This window comes from Acomys russatus, chromosome 26 (genome assembly GCF_903995435.1).
Source record: "Acomys russatus chromosome 26, mAcoRus1.1, whole genome shotgun sequence".
Taxonomy (NCBI): domain Eukaryota; kingdom Metazoa; phylum Chordata; class Mammalia; order Rodentia; family Muridae; genus Acomys; species Acomys russatus.
Genome location: NC_067162.1, coordinates 31,979,741 through 31,995,945, shown reverse-complemented (window position 1 = coordinate 31,995,945; position 16,205 = coordinate 31,979,741). Strand labels below are relative to the sequence as shown.

General features: G+C 40.9%; 1 protein-coding gene and 1 pseudogene across 8 annotated transcripts in view; both read right to left on the bottom strand.

Annotated features, from left to right (window-relative positions):
* Positions 1-16,205, bottom strand: part of Nfat5 (nuclear factor of activated T cells 5) — a 119,910-nt gene that overhangs the window by 18,374 nt on the left and 85,331 nt on the right. For 7 of the 8 annotated variants that reach the window (XM_051169229.1, XM_051169231.1, XM_051169236.1 and 4 more), the window contains one exon: positions 15,531-15,774. In XM_051169229.1, the coding sequence (XP_051025186.1) occupies positions 15,539-15,774 (236 nt within the window). In that variant the 3' untranslated portion in view covers positions 15,531-15,538. Of the gene's footprint in view, positions 1-14,268; positions 14,643-15,530; positions 15,775-16,205 lie in introns of those variants that run through there. The other variant, XM_051169230.1, reaches the window with a different exon arrangement.
* Positions 1,337-6,869, bottom strand: LOC127209263 (nuclear factor of activated T-cells 5-like; annotated as a pseudogene).

Here is a 16,205-nt window from a genome sequence, read left to right as displayed (position 1 = left end):
CTCAGCATTTGAAAGCAGATAGGTGATTTTTACAAGTTCTGAGTCCAGACCTGCCAGAAGTAAAAGTGAGGACAACATCTCTAAACATAATACATACATACAATTAAAAGTTACAATCAAGTCCCATGTAATACCTGACATACAAATGGGTGTCAAACCTCTTTAGAAACAAACTTTATTGGTAAGTTCTTTTCTATTGTTCTCATTTCATTTTACTTTCAATTAGCTTAAATTGGCAAACACATATTTTTTTTTAAACACATCCTACATTCTATACCTTCCTTAACATCTTGGTAAGGCATAACAAAGTTATTTCTTTTTGGTTTCTGTTTATGAGACAGGTCTCATGCTCTGGATGATATCCAAACATACTATTTGGAGCCAGAGACTTTGAATTCTTGCATCCTCCTGTCTCTACTTTTGAGGGCTAGGACTACAGGCTGTAATCATGACCAATGTAAAATGATCGTTTTGAAAATATAGAATTCAGGTGTTATAATGCGCCTATATAATTATCCAATGCCTCAGTCTTTAGTTGTGAAATTTCTCCTCTTGTCTTTAACCCATGGTGCTTATTGCTCCTAATAATAATTCGGAAACATCTAACTGAGTAGTGAGAAACAATCGACTTTCTTACTATTTTGAAATGCCAAATAAGAACATCCTGAAGTTGCTGAGACGAGCCATAAGATTAGAAGGCATTCTGTTTAGTTGGTTCATTGTGCCTTCATGTTGTGTTTGTGAAAAAAAGCAGCCTATGTGGCTGGGGTGGAAGAAGGCGGCTTCCTTTGGACTTCCATGCAGTGTCTGAGGGGCATAACGAGGAGGACTTGCTGCAATGTTGGGGGTCTATACTGGTTGCAATGCAGACATGGATGCTGGGGAGAGGAAGAGTGTTAATGCTGCTCCTGAAGAACTAGGTGACCCTTGCACCAACCGGATCTGAGGAGAGATGGAACAAGGAGGCCTGTTGCTGAATAAGGACTGTGTACGGAACCTGGGTTATGAAGCGAGGAAACTGTAGGTATGAATTATTGAAAAATTGAATGGGCTGCTGTTCTTGGTATCGTGGGGTTATGGGTTATATTACTGGATGGTGAAAATTGAATGGTTCTGCTGCTATTGACTAGCATTGGTTTTTTTGGTTCGGGTAAATATCCAGTTGGTGGGGCTGTTTTCTGGAGATGCCATTGTAGAAATGGCATTCTGATTATGATAAATACAAAATGCTATGCTGCTGCTGCTGATTGCTCTGATGTTGTTGCGCTGATGTGCTTGTTGCTCTGTTGTGTTCGCCGCTGCTGCTACTGGGCTGCGAGAATTACTATGCATGCCACTATATGGGCGTGTGTTTGGAAATCGCGCCTTGCTGGTTTTGATGGCATTGGGTCAGTTGAAGGGAGACAAGGGCCACATGAGCGCTGAAAATAATACCCTCTGAGCGGGCTGTGCCTTTCTGGGAAAGAATAGGGGTCTGGATCTGCGCGATTGGAGGCCTGTGTGAAAAGCAGCTGCTGCTCAGTGTTGATGCTGAATGAAGTGGAGAAATTGATTTCTGTGCTGCAAACAAAAATGAAAATTCTGTTCTTCTTGGGCCACTGCGTAGTTTAAGATTTCATTAGAACTTTGGGAATAGAAATAGTTGGGTGATGCGGTCTTGAGGAACTTAAGAGCCCGAGTACAGTAATGGTATTTTGAGAGTGAAACAATTGAGGTTTGCAGTTTTGTTCCAGAAAGATGCTGTAGATGTGTAAGAAGTCTGACTGTGGACCAATAGGATTGGGACTATGAAACATTGAACCTTCGTAGTTTACTGGAAAGGTTCTTCTGCGATCAGCAATAGGATTTTGAGAGGTATGAAAGAGTTGAAGCCTGTGAACTGAGAAGACTGCTGCAAAAGTTCCCAGACTGATAAGTGGACATCATCTCGCTCCCTTCGCTGGAACAAGCTGTTACCTGGTTGCTGTTTACCACTATTCTGTCACGCTCATCACTTTTTGTAGATGGAAAAGATGTTTACTTTGAGGTTGGCTGTCCCCCACTGGCTGCATTTGGACCATTGCTGAAAGGACCACTGTCTCTGATCTGTTTTTGCTGGGCCCAGTTTCTTCTCCATCCCTGAACTTGGTGCCTGAACATCGTGGAGCCAGGGTTGGCAACTGTGTAGTCGGTAGTTGTTAGAAGTTTCATTTCCAGAAACTGCTGTGGCAGAAGAGAACAATTCACATTGCATTTGCATGTCCTTCATTTGGTAGGTAGTGCACTCATCATGTGCGAAGAGAAGGCTGCTGGTAAAATGGAGATGGCTGCATTTGAAGGCTTCCATTTCGCCTTGAAGCAGCGAAGAAATTAGTTCTGACGACATCTGGGCAGCAGCTTGGCAAATGCTCTGCTGCATCTCCATCACCATTGCAGCTGCTGACTCATACTTGCCTGCTGCTGATTGTTGCGGCTGCTGTTGCGCTAGACATTTGTGATTTTCCAGTCTAGCTGAGGACACTTCAGCTCTACCAGGGTAATAGTATCTGTATGGCTGTGAACTGCAGACTCAGTAGAGGAAAAATTCGGGATCCACTATTTTGCATTTGACTGCTGAAATTCGCCATAAGCTGTCTTGCCACATCTCATAACCATTCGAACTGAGCAGCAAACAGACACAGAGAAACTGTGGTGCCTCTAAAAAACCTGCTGGACCAAGTAACATCTTCCCCCACTGCTGCCCACCAGCAGTGCTGTCACTGTAAAATTCCGCTTGCAGCTGCTGAATAGTACTAATGGAGGTGCTTACACTATTTGGTTATGGAAAAAATATTTGACTGGTATATGCTGCTGTAATGTCTGTGCTTGTTCTTTGTAGTGGGGGACTGCCTGGTGGCTGGATGCCCAGTAAACTGTGACAATTAACCACGGTGCCATCCGACTTTAAGCATCTCTGGGCTGAGCTTCTCTGTCTGAAAATGTGTCGCCTGTTGCAGTAGTGCGTCACTGCTGGGCAGGCTGACTAGACGCAGAAACTGCTGGAAAGCCCCCGCTGCTGAGATGTCTGGTGTTGCGATCGTTGTCCGGTCTTCTGGGTTGTATGCCCTTTGGGCTGAACGATGCCTGTGATTTTCAGTTTTCAAGAAGAGCAAGTGGGAAGATGAGAAATGGTGATGAAAGGATGCATTTCCTGATAGTTACGAATATAGTTGTCTAAACTTTGCTGGGTTGATCCAACTGTCTTTGTAGTCTAAAACAAAAAGCCACACATAATATGTACATATCAAATTACATATCCACATTATCGTACTCCAAAAATTATTATTTTTATTATTTTCCAAGAAAGGGTTCTCTGTGTCGCCTTGTTGGCTGGACTCACCTGTAAAACAGGTTGGCTTCGATAACGCAAAGCGATCCCACCTGCCCCTGCCTCCCCTAGTGCACCGATATATTCCAAACTACAAGCAGCATAAATTTTTCTATTCTACACTATCAACTAGAATCGGTGTAAGACTGACTCTTTATAACTTAAGTCTGACTTTCAATCTTGTAAGATAGGCAACGAAGACCAATCAATGTGGTAGCAAAACCCCCCCCCCCCCCCCCCCCCCCCCCCCCCCCCCCCCCCCCCCCCCCCCCCCCCCGGGCTGGTGGTCCTGGGTTTAATAAGAAAGCAGGCTGAGTGAGCCGGTAAGCAGCGCCCTCTATGGCCTTTGAACCAGCTCCTGCCTCCGTGTTCCTGCCTTGACTTCCCTCCGTGATGTATTGCAACGTGAAACTGTAAGCTGAAATAAATAAACCCTTCCCACCCCAAATTACTTTTGGTCCAGTGACTTATGACAGTGATAGAAACCAAACTAACATAGAGTGGACCAAACAGAACCTGGTTCCTGAGGGATGCACTAGGGACCAGGAATTTTTATTTTTGTTGTCGTTTTTGGTTTTTTGAGACAGGGTTTCTCTGTGTAGCCCTAGCTGTCCTGGACTCACTTTGTAGACCAGGTTGGCCTCGAACTCAGAAAGATCCACCTGTCTCTGCATCCTGAGTGCTGGGATTACAGCTCAGGGCCAGGAATTCTTTACCTGATGTTTTAAGAGATTTACCACACCAAAGGGATAACAGAAAACCTTTGCACTAAGGACAACTAAAGGACTGTATCTTTTTAAAAAAAAAAACAAACAGATTTTTTTTTAGACTTATTTACTATTTATTATTGTACAGTGTTGTACCTGCATGTACTTGCATGATTGCTGGGAATTGAACTCAGGACCTTGGGAAGAGCAGTCAGTGCTCTTAACCTCTAAGCCATCTCTCCAGCCCTGGACTGTTATCTTTTTTAACAAATAAATTTTATTCTTGAGTGTTTCATGTACGTATACAATAAATATCATATCCACCCCAGTTTCCCCCTCCAACTTCCTCCATATCTCTTCTAACAAGTCCCCCTCACAACTTCCTGTCTTTTTTTGTGTGTATGTATGTGTGATAATCCACTAAGTCCAATTAGTGCTCTCTGTGTATGCATGGCTGTGGGGCCTTCCACTGGAGAGTGAGAAACCCTAAAAAAGAATGGTCATTCTCTCCTGGAGCAGCTCTCAGCTGCTAATGGCACCACAGTAAGGGGTGAGGCCTGAAGATTACCTCTCCCATCCATGCTAGAGCTTTGGCTGGCTTATCTTCTGCAGATAATCTTAACTGCTGTGAGTTCATGACTATAATGTCATAGGACTGGATCCTCTGCAAGGCAGCATGAGCTCTTTTATTATTATTTATTACGTATACAGTGTTTTGCCTGTACTTACACCTGCATGCCAGAAGAGGGCACTAGATCACAATATAGATGGTTGTGAGCCTTCATGTGGGTGGTTGCTGGGATTGAACTCAGGATGTCTAGAAGAGCAGTCAGTACTCTTAACGTCTGAGCCATTTCTCTTGCCGGCAGCACAAGCTCTTAACTGAGCCATTCCAGCTGCCTTTTCAATTTGGTTATTACACCTTTCTGTTGGAGGACCCTGCTGCTTGAGGTGGGAGTCCTTCAGGTCCAGATAGCCTTTCTGAGCTCAGCGCTAGACTCCCTCTCTCCCTAGCAGGGGCCCCTACTCTGCCTGACCTCGGAGCACATCTTTAGGCAGATGCCTCTAACCATATCTGGTGTGTGACCTTTGACACAGCTCCCTGTCTCTGTGTATATAGGATTAGATACTGTGTTTCTGTGCTGCCAAATGCAAATAAAGCTTCCCTGGAATTCCTAGCTTCAACCAATTACATACTCCTATCCTGTGAATTCCCTGTCCACACTCCAAGGGTTATATAGCTTTTGTTCACCCAGAATAAAGTTGAGCTATCTTACTGATGTGGCTCCTGGAATTCATCCCAGCATACTTGAGGGCCATCTGAATCCTCAGTTAATAGGTTCTGGTCTCTTGTTCCTGAGGACCGGTGACCAACAACCCCAGTCTAGAGGGAGAGCCACAACTTTCCAGGGCTGTTTAAACTTATTAAAGCCTAAAGGTGACGTTTTCTGACTTTATGTGTAGCCTTTGTGCATCTGTGTTTATGTGCACGTGGCAGGTATGCCTATGTGTGTGGAGGGCAGACGCTGACTTCAGGTCTGTTTTGATTGGAGGCTGGGTGGTCAATGAGCTCTTGGGAGGCCCCAGTTCTGTCTCCCTAGCGCTGGGGTTAGATGCATATCACATCTGGCTTTTTCTGGGGGTGGGGTAGGATCTCAACTCAGTTCATCTTTGTTGGCATACACTTTACAGGCTTGCCTTGAAATCAGAGATATGACTACTCTGCTTCCTGTGTGCTGGGATTAAAGGTGTGCGCCACCATGTGTGGGCCAAGCCAGTTCTTTATATTCTATATTCATGATATCCTTTATTACTACACAATCGCCTATATTACTAATTTATTTTACTAATTTGTATTACTATTTAGTTTTTCTTTGATTCACCGTTACACACATCATCTGGTGGGTGGACATGTTAATATGTTTTGAGATGCTATGAACTAAACCTAGGGCACTGCACGTGCAACTCTAATCAGAAGTTACATGCAGAGTCCCTCACACACGAATCCTTCAAACTATCTGTTCATGCGTCACTGGAGATCACTGAGCATACCAGTAGCTGTGCTTACTACAGCCATTTAATAAACACCAGTTTATACAGTAGAAGTGATTAGCCCAGTAAAGAGATAGCCTCTAAGTGAGGAGCTGAAGGGGGAAGACACTGGTTTTCATTGACATTTACTTCACTGATATACTCTACCGTTTATCTATGTATGTATTTTTTTTTTTTTCTCGAGACAGGGTCTCTCTGGGTAGCCTTGGCTGTCCTGGAACTCTCTTTGTAGACCAGGCTGGCCTCGAACTCACAGAGATCCACCTGCCTCTGCCTCCCAAGTGCTGGGATTATAGGCGTGTGCCACCACACCCGGCTTATGTATGTATTCATTATGAACAACCGAAGAAAAATCTGGTCACACTAGTATTTTGAGTATTGTGCATGGCAAAATGGTAGGTACAGAATAATGACTCAAAAGGTTCCTGTCTCTTCCCTAGCTGTTTCTTGTCTCCAACACTTTCCCACATTGCTGATACATTTAGGCCTACACAAAATCTGAGGAAAAATGATTGCCACGCGCTGCAAAATGAAAACTTTCAATGTTTTATTTTTGACTGCAGCTGTTTACAGAAATATAATTGCGAGTATACAAATGTTCCAATAGAAGCAAAATATCTTTTTAATATTTAACAAGTTATCACAGATAGCTAAAAACATAGATGCAAATAAAATTCCCCCAGAGAACAAACTGAGACTATCTGGTGTCAGTGCTCTGAAATTCCGACTGTGAAGCCATATACACAGTGTCACTCTTACGTCATTGCAGGACAATGTAAAAAGGCAGGTCAGTGGTTGATCAGTGTGCTCAGCAGATAAAATTAAATAAAAACTCAAAATGGCAGAATGGCAGCTAAATCACTTGAGAACAGGTTAATGAAGTATTCCAAGTTACGTATTAAAACAGGAAGTAAAAGAACAGAGTGAAACCCAGTCAGGCTGCCAGGAAAGCAGAAACCAGGAGGAGCTCATCCTTAGAAGGGACAAGGTGAACACACACTCATTAGATCCAAGGGGTTGGCTTACTTGCACTGCAGGTCTCTCAGGAATAAAATTGTGATCACTTCAATGCAGGGCAGCTCCTTTTTCCTTTCTTTCTCTCAGTCTCCCTCTCTCTCCTTTTTTTGGTACTGGGGGTTGCACCTACCTTGGGCCTTGTGCACACAGGGGCCCTACCACTGAGATCTAACTCCAGCTAGGACAGGGTTTTACTAGTCAGAAAGTTTGATTCCAAACCCACTCTCCAGCATCTGGGATTATGTGCGACTGTAAACTGTTCTGAGGCTCAGTAGCTAAAACAGTAACAATATGACACCCCTACAAACCATGCATTTGGCGGGTGGTGGCTCTGGATGAGGGAAGGCCCAGTGTGAGAGAGCAGGTAAGGGTGACATGGTTGAAGGCAGGATTTTTAAGGAGGTATTAGAAATCTGGGTTGAATAAATTCTGTAGAATGTTCTGAATCCAGTTTCAGACGACATACTCAAGAAGGGGAAGGGAGGTGTCTGAAGAGCGTCCCAACAGTTTGCCTACTTACTTTCCAAGCACCAGTTTGTAGAGTAAGCCACTTGGCACTGCTAGTGTGGACAGACAGCAGTGGTTCTCAGAAAGCAAGTTTTGTTTAGTTTTATTCTTAAAAGTGAATCTTTCTTTTGTAAGTTAACTCATCAGTGATTTGTAAACAGTGGAAGGAAGATTAATGATGGAAGTGCTGAATTGTACAGGAAAAAATGAACAAACCTGCTTAGCTTCTAGTTTTTACTATGCAGACAACTGACAAGGAGAAATACTCAAATTATAAAATGCACTGTCTTATTACTTAAGTACTTCACCTGAAGTGTGAGTTCCAAGGAGAACCATCACTTGCAGCATTCAAATGCCAAGTAAACTACTTGGAAAGAATCGTATTCTATTAAGAGAAGAAATTAAACAAGGTGCTAGTTGGCCTGACCAGCCATCTAGCTGGGATGTGCTATCTCAGATAACAAGAACAAATGATATGGAATGGTATCTGTTCTGAGAGCTGGTCCAGCAGAGCAAAACTGTGGTCTGCTGGTAAATAAGAGGCAATGAAAGAAAGCTTGTATTAACACTGCCCACAATGTACCATGTTATGCATAAACAGGAGACTGTAGCACCCATCAGTTTATTTAGCTAAGTAATGTCACAACAATTAAATACAGAACATTGCACCTATATATTGAAATCGTCCGATTAATGTAAACGTTTTAGTCAGTGGTAGGGAAATGCCAAACTAAGTTAAATGAATTACCAATAACTACCTGTATATACATAAGACATATGCATTTCTTAGGCAGTACTGAGAATAAATTACTACTGTTGATAAATGATCACAGACAACCAGGTAAGGCTGAATATACATAAAGAAGGGACTAACTATCTCTAAGAGTGGGGAAGACATTCTCTCACTTCACTAGATAGAAGCTCACAACCAGTGACTTCTGAAACTCGGGGTGCACTGGACTCACCTGGGGACCTTGGGTGAGACAGACTGCTGGGCCTTACTTCAGATCTAAGTCAGTAGACTTGGGCTAGTGCCCACGAATGGTACATCTCCAACTAGCTCCTGCTCATACTGATCCATCTGTCGGGCAGAGGACCATACTTGTTTGCATAAATCACACATGTAGAAACTATACACTATAGCATGGTTATATTAGGGCATAAAATACACAAGGGAATGGTTTTAAGTAGCTCCCCAACACACTCAACAGCCAGTCAAACATTTTACTATTTCTAAAATGGTCTGCAAAAGTGTAGTCATTTCCCTACATTTCAGTCTTAAGTCCCTTTAAAAATAGTAACTTCACACTTATTCCAAGTCACATTAAAAAGCAGCCACCTAATATACCAAGCCAGATATCCAAAATGAAAATGGGCACAGTATTCTGAATAGTTAAGATGTAGTCTTGGCCTTTGTGTGTATGTGTGTGTGTGTGAATGATTAAAGTGCACAATAGAGTATTAAGAATACTGCATAAAAGTTTGTCATCTTCATTCCACCAACACTCACAAAAAATACTTTCATGGGAACACAGCTCTGCTCCAGAGCTTAAGTCACTGCTGTCCTTAACTTGTTGCTGATGGTCCTTTCTTCAAGCACCACCATTTGGTGCGGAACTAGATCACAAACAAAACAGATAAAGCCAGGACATTCAATCCAATTGTGTCTAAGAATAAAAAAATTGCCCTGCCCTTCTACAACTCAAATGACCTTTTCCTTTTTTTTTTTTTTTTCCCTGAGACAGGGTCTCTTTGTGTAGCCGTGGCTGTCCTGGACTCACTTTGTAGACCAGGCTGGCCTCAAACTCACAGCGATCCACCCGCCTCTGCCTCCCAAGTGCTGGGATTAAAGGCGTGTGCCACCACACCCAGCCCCCTAATTTTTTTTCTGACATTAAGTTTTCCAAGGCCAATTAAACTAAAATTTCTGATAGACAAGAAATAACTACCTTGCCATATTTAATTAAAGAAGAAATTAATGTTACCACCCCTCAGGCCTTAACAAAACCTGTTTTAGTGAGTGCTTTCCCCCCAGCTAAGTTAGGATCAGAGAGAGGCTATGTATGGGTTGTGCCTCGTAACATTTAACACATGTGCACATACAATTTTACAGAATGTCAAATTTTAATTCTTATTTAGGTGAGAGACCCATTTATAATTTGTTGGGATGAGAAAATAGACTTCATTTCTATAAGCCTGAATAGTATGCACTTTACTTTCCCCAAGCAATTCTGCCAAAGCCATCTCCTACGGTAACCAAGAAATGGAGAAAGAATGGCCAAATGGAAAAAGTACAAGTTGGGACCGTGACAAAACCAGTTGTTCATATAATTTGGCAATAGTGGGAAGGTGGAAATTATAAGGGGGCACTGGCATGGTAAAAAAGGCACTTTTCCATAACTTTAATCTACAGAGAAAACATTAATGTAAAAATTGCCTGAAAGAGCAAGAGCAGTAAAAACAGAATTTTATTAGTATATGAGGCTTAGAATGGCATGAAAACAGAGTTAAAAAGTAATTAGAGCATTGGGAAAATTTACATAAATGATATTATAGGGAATCAATCTCCCGTGTCATGTCACCTCCACAGTTTAGCTCTAGTGACAAAAGCAGGCAGGAGGGAAAAGCTTTTCAGTATGTGTGATGGGTGAGACTAATCCTCCTGCTAGTGTGTACACCCAAGTTCTTTTTCTCTCCCTTTTTGCTGGGGATGAAATTCAGGGCCTTGTACATGCTATGTAACTCTATATCTGAGCCACACCTCCAAGCCTCAGGCACTTTTCTAATACACCTGCTGAGTAGTTTTCTTTTTTCACTGAGCCCCAGTACATAACCAAAGCATGCAGATTCTAAAATGGTAGTCTTGGTTAGAGACAGAGCCTATGCCTAAGGTGCAGAGCAAAGCCACACAGTCTCCCATGGCATTCAGGTGATTAAAAGTCAGGAGATAGGGATAACAAAAAACTTTTACAAAAAAATGGAAAGTTTAGTGAATAAATACAACGTGGCTGACTGAATTAAGAATTATCAGTCATTTCATTGTGGTTCATATTTGCTGACAGATTCCAGTTTTCCCAAACAAGCATTTATAATGGCTTAAAAAGGCCAAATGGGCCCAGATAAGGTGCTTCATACTTGCAGGCCCAAGACCTGGGCAGCATAGTGCAATCTTGTTGAAAAAATAAAACCAACATTCAAAAAGGTCAAAGGAATTATCACTTCATTCTGAAGAGATATATGCACAATTTTTTCCTTCTATTTTTTTTTCTGGGTACATTAGCTAAAATTCTGATAGGCAATAAATCTACTATCATGAAGTTCTAAACTATAACTCACAATATTATACAAAGAGAGGACAAGAGAGCGGGAGAAGGGGAAGGAAGGAAAGAGCCCTCATATTATACTGCTTCTATATAAACAAGCCCTTTAAATGCTTTTCTAAGGAGATGGGGTAAGTCAGGCCTACACTGGCTAAACACCAACTAGCAACATGATGCCCACAGCAAAGCTCAGGAAACAAACTGTCTAATGTTTTCTCCTTGGTGTGGAATGACAATAAGGAATAACATGTGCATTACATGTGCAAACATGCACCACACGCACACGCTCACACCCACACACATAGGGGTGAGGAAGGGGGAGAGATAGAGAGAGAGAGAAGCTCCAAACATTTCTGTGATTTGCTAAAAGCAAGAACTGAATGTAACAAAGGAATAAAATGTAGTTCACAGTTTATTTAGGTCCTTCTGCCATATATAATTTATAAATTATGATTCCCAAGGCCTTTGCTGGCTCACTGAGTCTTCCCATTGGCAACTCTAACTTGTAACAGTAATTGGAAAGCTGCATTCTTAGCACAAGTATCAACCACTGAGCTAACTCTTCAATAGAAGACAAATACTTTTTGTAACCAAATCATATATTCAGATATTGTACTTAACATGGACCTTTAGGGACAAGGAACATATAACAATGTAAGGTAACACATAAACCTCCATCATGTTTGAACAGGGATATGGTAGCATAGCACAGCCCTTGTGTAAATAACCACAGAGTGATGAGACTGAAGATGGGGGTTTCTGCCTCCATCCACCACAGTTCAGGTGATGTTCTGTTCTACACTTAGACATTATAAACAGAAATTGGTCCCAGTGACTTGGCATTGCCAATCAGCATTTTATAAGGATAAGCTGCTAGTACAGAACAAACAGAAGCCACCACACAAACCAGACTTCTTGCTGTCACATCATGGTGTGGTCATAAAAACCATTCTAATTTGATCTGGTGAAAAAACAGATTCCTGAGTCTCCTACATGATTTCTGAAGATAATTCAGAAAACCCAGACGCACACATGGTTTTAAACTTTGATTTCTGTGTTTTCTAACACCCACTAGGTCTGCTTTCTGAGATGCTCCAGACAACACTTTAGTATCTGTTTTACATTGAAAAACTGAAGCACTGAATTGTGTGGCTGACTCTTCTTGTAACCCGAACTGTGTTGTGTGACTTTTCCCTATAGGAAGGAACTGGGGGAAAAGGGAGATATTGAGGAAAATGCTTTTGGTTTAGAGAATTTATAAAGTTAGCTCTGGATATTAAAAGATGGGGAAATGTTATTAAAATTACAAACATGGTTCTTTTAGTGTCTTTATAAATAAAAGGCATAGGATACAGAAGCCAATTAACAACAACAACAACAATAATAAAATATTAAATATATAGTGAACAAAGACAGAGTGGCTCATTCTTATCAAACACCATTTGACACACTGCCTCAATGAGTTTCCTTACTCTCTAACATCTTGCTGAGTGAAAGATCCAGCAAACACACAGTAAGTTGCCTTCAGCTCACTAGTAACATCAAGGAACTGCCTGATGGAATGGCTACAGATAAACAGGCCACTTGCTTCAAAAGGTGCTTAAATACTCAAGAAAGACATAACAAACCCCCCTCACTGTTATCAGACGCCACGTTGTGGTAGAACATCAGACAAACTCACAAATTTACCACAAAAATGTGTGGCAAAAAAGAATAGTTTATATATGTATATATATATATATAAATTTCTATATTTATGCCAATGTACTCACTCAGTACAAATAGCAAAATAGTATACCATTTCCTAAATATAAAATATAGCTTTCCAAAAAAATGAAACACACATTAGATATAAACCATCCAAACTTGAACGATTGAAACTGTTTTCAAAATTAAATGACCAGAGTAGGTCTCTTTCTGGAAAGTTCCCTTCATATCGGCAAGAAGCCTGTACTACTGAAAACGTAATCCAATGCCTCTCAAAGAGAGAAAGGAAGGGCCAGGGCAGAGGAAGAAGGACAAAGAGAAAAAGCAAATGACAAGAGCAGTCGAATAACAAAGAGTCACAAAAGGGGGAATCTGGCTATATAAACTAAACCAACACCACAGCTCCACATAATTCGACAAATGTGTAGGATGGGGGAGAAAGAATGAAAGGAAAACTAAGGAAAAGAACAACAGCCACGACCTGGCTAATTTTTAAACACTTAGAAAGTAAAGGAAGTGAACAAGATACCAAAACATATCAACACACAGAAGCCACACACATGTTGGCCTAGCGCTGCATTGACACTTTCCACATGCCAAAGATAAATGAGACATAGCATGTGTCCAGATGTAGGTGGTAGTGAGAAGCAGGCACCCCAAGGGTGGCAAGAACACCCAAAACTCTACAACTAATGCTACAAATGCAAATTCTGGAGTGTGTAATTTTACTCTGTGATGAAACACAAATTAATTCTTCCTTTTAAATCAATGATATGACCCTGTAAAGCCCAAGGCTTGTGGGAACCAATTAAGGAAGTGACCACTTCAACTATAAAGCACTGAGGTGACAAGTGAATTATAGTCAATGCAGCTCAGGGAGAAGTCATAGTTTGAGAAATTTTTGTTTGCCTTGTTTGTAAATAAAAATTTATACTATTTTTCATTAGAGGGAAAAATTTGAAGATTTCAGAACAGCACCGTTCACAGAAGGAAAATAAAATTGTTTTTTTTCCCCTAAGGAATCAACTCCCAATAATTCCTAAAAGAGTATTCCTGGCCCTGTGCTGCTGACGGCTAGGTCACTGGATCAACGTGGCTGCCTTCTCTAAATTACTACAGGGTCATAAAGCCAGTAGTATATTAATAGCTGTCTAAAATTAAAAAGAAAAAAAATGAGGAAAAACAATACAGATGCATATAAAAAGGGAATACTAGCCTAACGCTGGGTAAGAAGAAAATAAGACTCAAATTACTCTGTCAGTTTAAACTACCGAAGGAGAATATGAGAACATGGTCATATATTAACCCCTTCATTTTCATAGAAGAAAATATTTTTATGCAGTTATGGCTAAATCCCTTAGTAGAAACACAGAGAACTAACATTTCTCTGGAAAATGAACTCAGTAACATTCCAGCTGTACCCAGTTTTGCAAGCATGTCATCGGCTTGTGTGTGAGGAGGCGTCCTCATGTCTACTGAGTTCTTCACACAGCTTTTTTATCAGTAAATTATTCCTTCAGCTTCTCCATGAAAACTGAAAGAAAGTCCTTCACTTTGGCCAACAGCCATGTTTTTTTTTTTTTTACATCAACAAAAGCCTTAGTCATACTAAACTTTACTTTGTCCTAAGCCATTACTTGACTAAAATAATTCAGGAAAGGAAATAAGAAAATAAGTAAACATGACAAATATGTTTTTCTAATAGCAACAACAACTGAGAAGCCCAGCCTTGCATTTAAGAGTGTAGGACAAAAGCAGTAATTCTGTCAGCTGGAAAAATCAAAACAGACTCTCAGTCGTCACTGTTATTAGAAACAAAAAGCACATTGGTGGCAAATCACTGCAATAGCAGCATGTATGTACTCTTTACAGCCAGGAAATCTGCCCATTTCTCGGATGTAGTTCTTCATAACAGTCAGTCATCTTCACGGAACCATGACTTCTCAAGATATTTTGGAATCATCATTTACTTTCTTCATGGAATTTCTGGGGGAGGGGGGGAAATCAATTATCTCACCAGGGAAGAAAAACCATTTGTAAAGGGTCTGTCACCACCAATGACCCTAAATGATACTGTCTTATGTAAGGAAGCTCATCATATTCAGTTTTACTTTTTTGGTGGTGGTGCTGGGTACTGAACCTAGGGTGTCAAATATGCTAGGCAATGCACAACTGAGATACATTCCCAGCTTATAGTATTTATTATTCTATAGAAATTTCTCTTGCTCTCCTCTATTATAATTGATTCTAAGGCCTTTTGTTCTATCATTCTAGAGCAAAACTCTTGGCCAGAAGGAATGCCCAGTATTTCCTAACTTACCTAAGCTATTATTCAGTGATTTGTTAAAAATGAAAGTCCTTTATTCTTTATTTATTTGTTCGTTCATTCATTCATTCATTTTTGGTTTTCTACACAGGGTTTCTCTGTATAACAGAGCCCTGGCTGTATTGGACTCACTTTGTAGACCAGGCTGGCCCAGAACTCAGAGATCTGCCTGCCTCTACCTCCTGAGTGCCTGGATTAAAGGCAAGTGCCATCATGCCCAGCTAAAAGTCCTATTTTATTTTATTAAATATTTTTAAAGTTAGTTTACTTTTATGTATATTTGGTGTTTGGCCTACATGTGTCTGTGTAAAGGAGTTGCATCCATTGGAACCTGAGTTACAGACACTTGTGAACTGCCATGTGGGTGCAGGGAATTGAACCCAGGTCCTCTGGAAGAGGGGCCAATGTTCTTAACCACTGAGCCATCGCTCCAGCCCCTAAAACTCCCATTTTAAAAGCATAAAGGCTAATCAATGTTATTAACCCAAATCTATTATGAATAAAATTTATTAGTGTTTTTCAATAAGAGGTCAAACTATAATACTTACACATCCCACTAAAAGGAGCCGGTTAAATTGTTCCCTTGGCTTTGCAATGAAACAAGCAAATCAATTTTTTCCATGTTCTGACTGCTGTTCACAGAGGAAGCCAGTGGGGAAGTCTCTGGCATTTGTTGAGAAAGAAGTGTTGTCACAGAAGACTGGCCTTCACTTTGTGGTTGGCCTGGCTGATTTATGGCCATTAATGGATCTGGCATTGTAGCTGGTCCAGAGGTTAAAAGCTGACCACAATCTGAAGAGAGCAAAACCAGAAACATCTGATTAGTTAAGATTTGTGAAAAAACAAAAACAAAAAAACCCTTTTAGTTATGAGGGGAAATTCATTACTATACTGAGCTGGCACATTACTAAAACTGAGGTACTTGACAGTCTAAGAAAATGGTTTTCACAGGATGATACTGGAATTTATCTTGGGATTCCGCTAAACATATATAAAAGTACTACTGAGGCTAGGTTTGGTGGAGCACACCTTTAATCTCAGCATTTGGAAAGCAGAATAGGTGAATTTTTGTACCAGTCTGAGTTCCAGGACTGCCAGAAGTAAAAAGTGAGACACTATCTCTAAATACATACATACATACATACAATAAAAGTACAATCAAGTCCCATGTAATTACCTGACATAAAAATGGGTGTCTACCTCTTTAGAAAACAACTTTATTG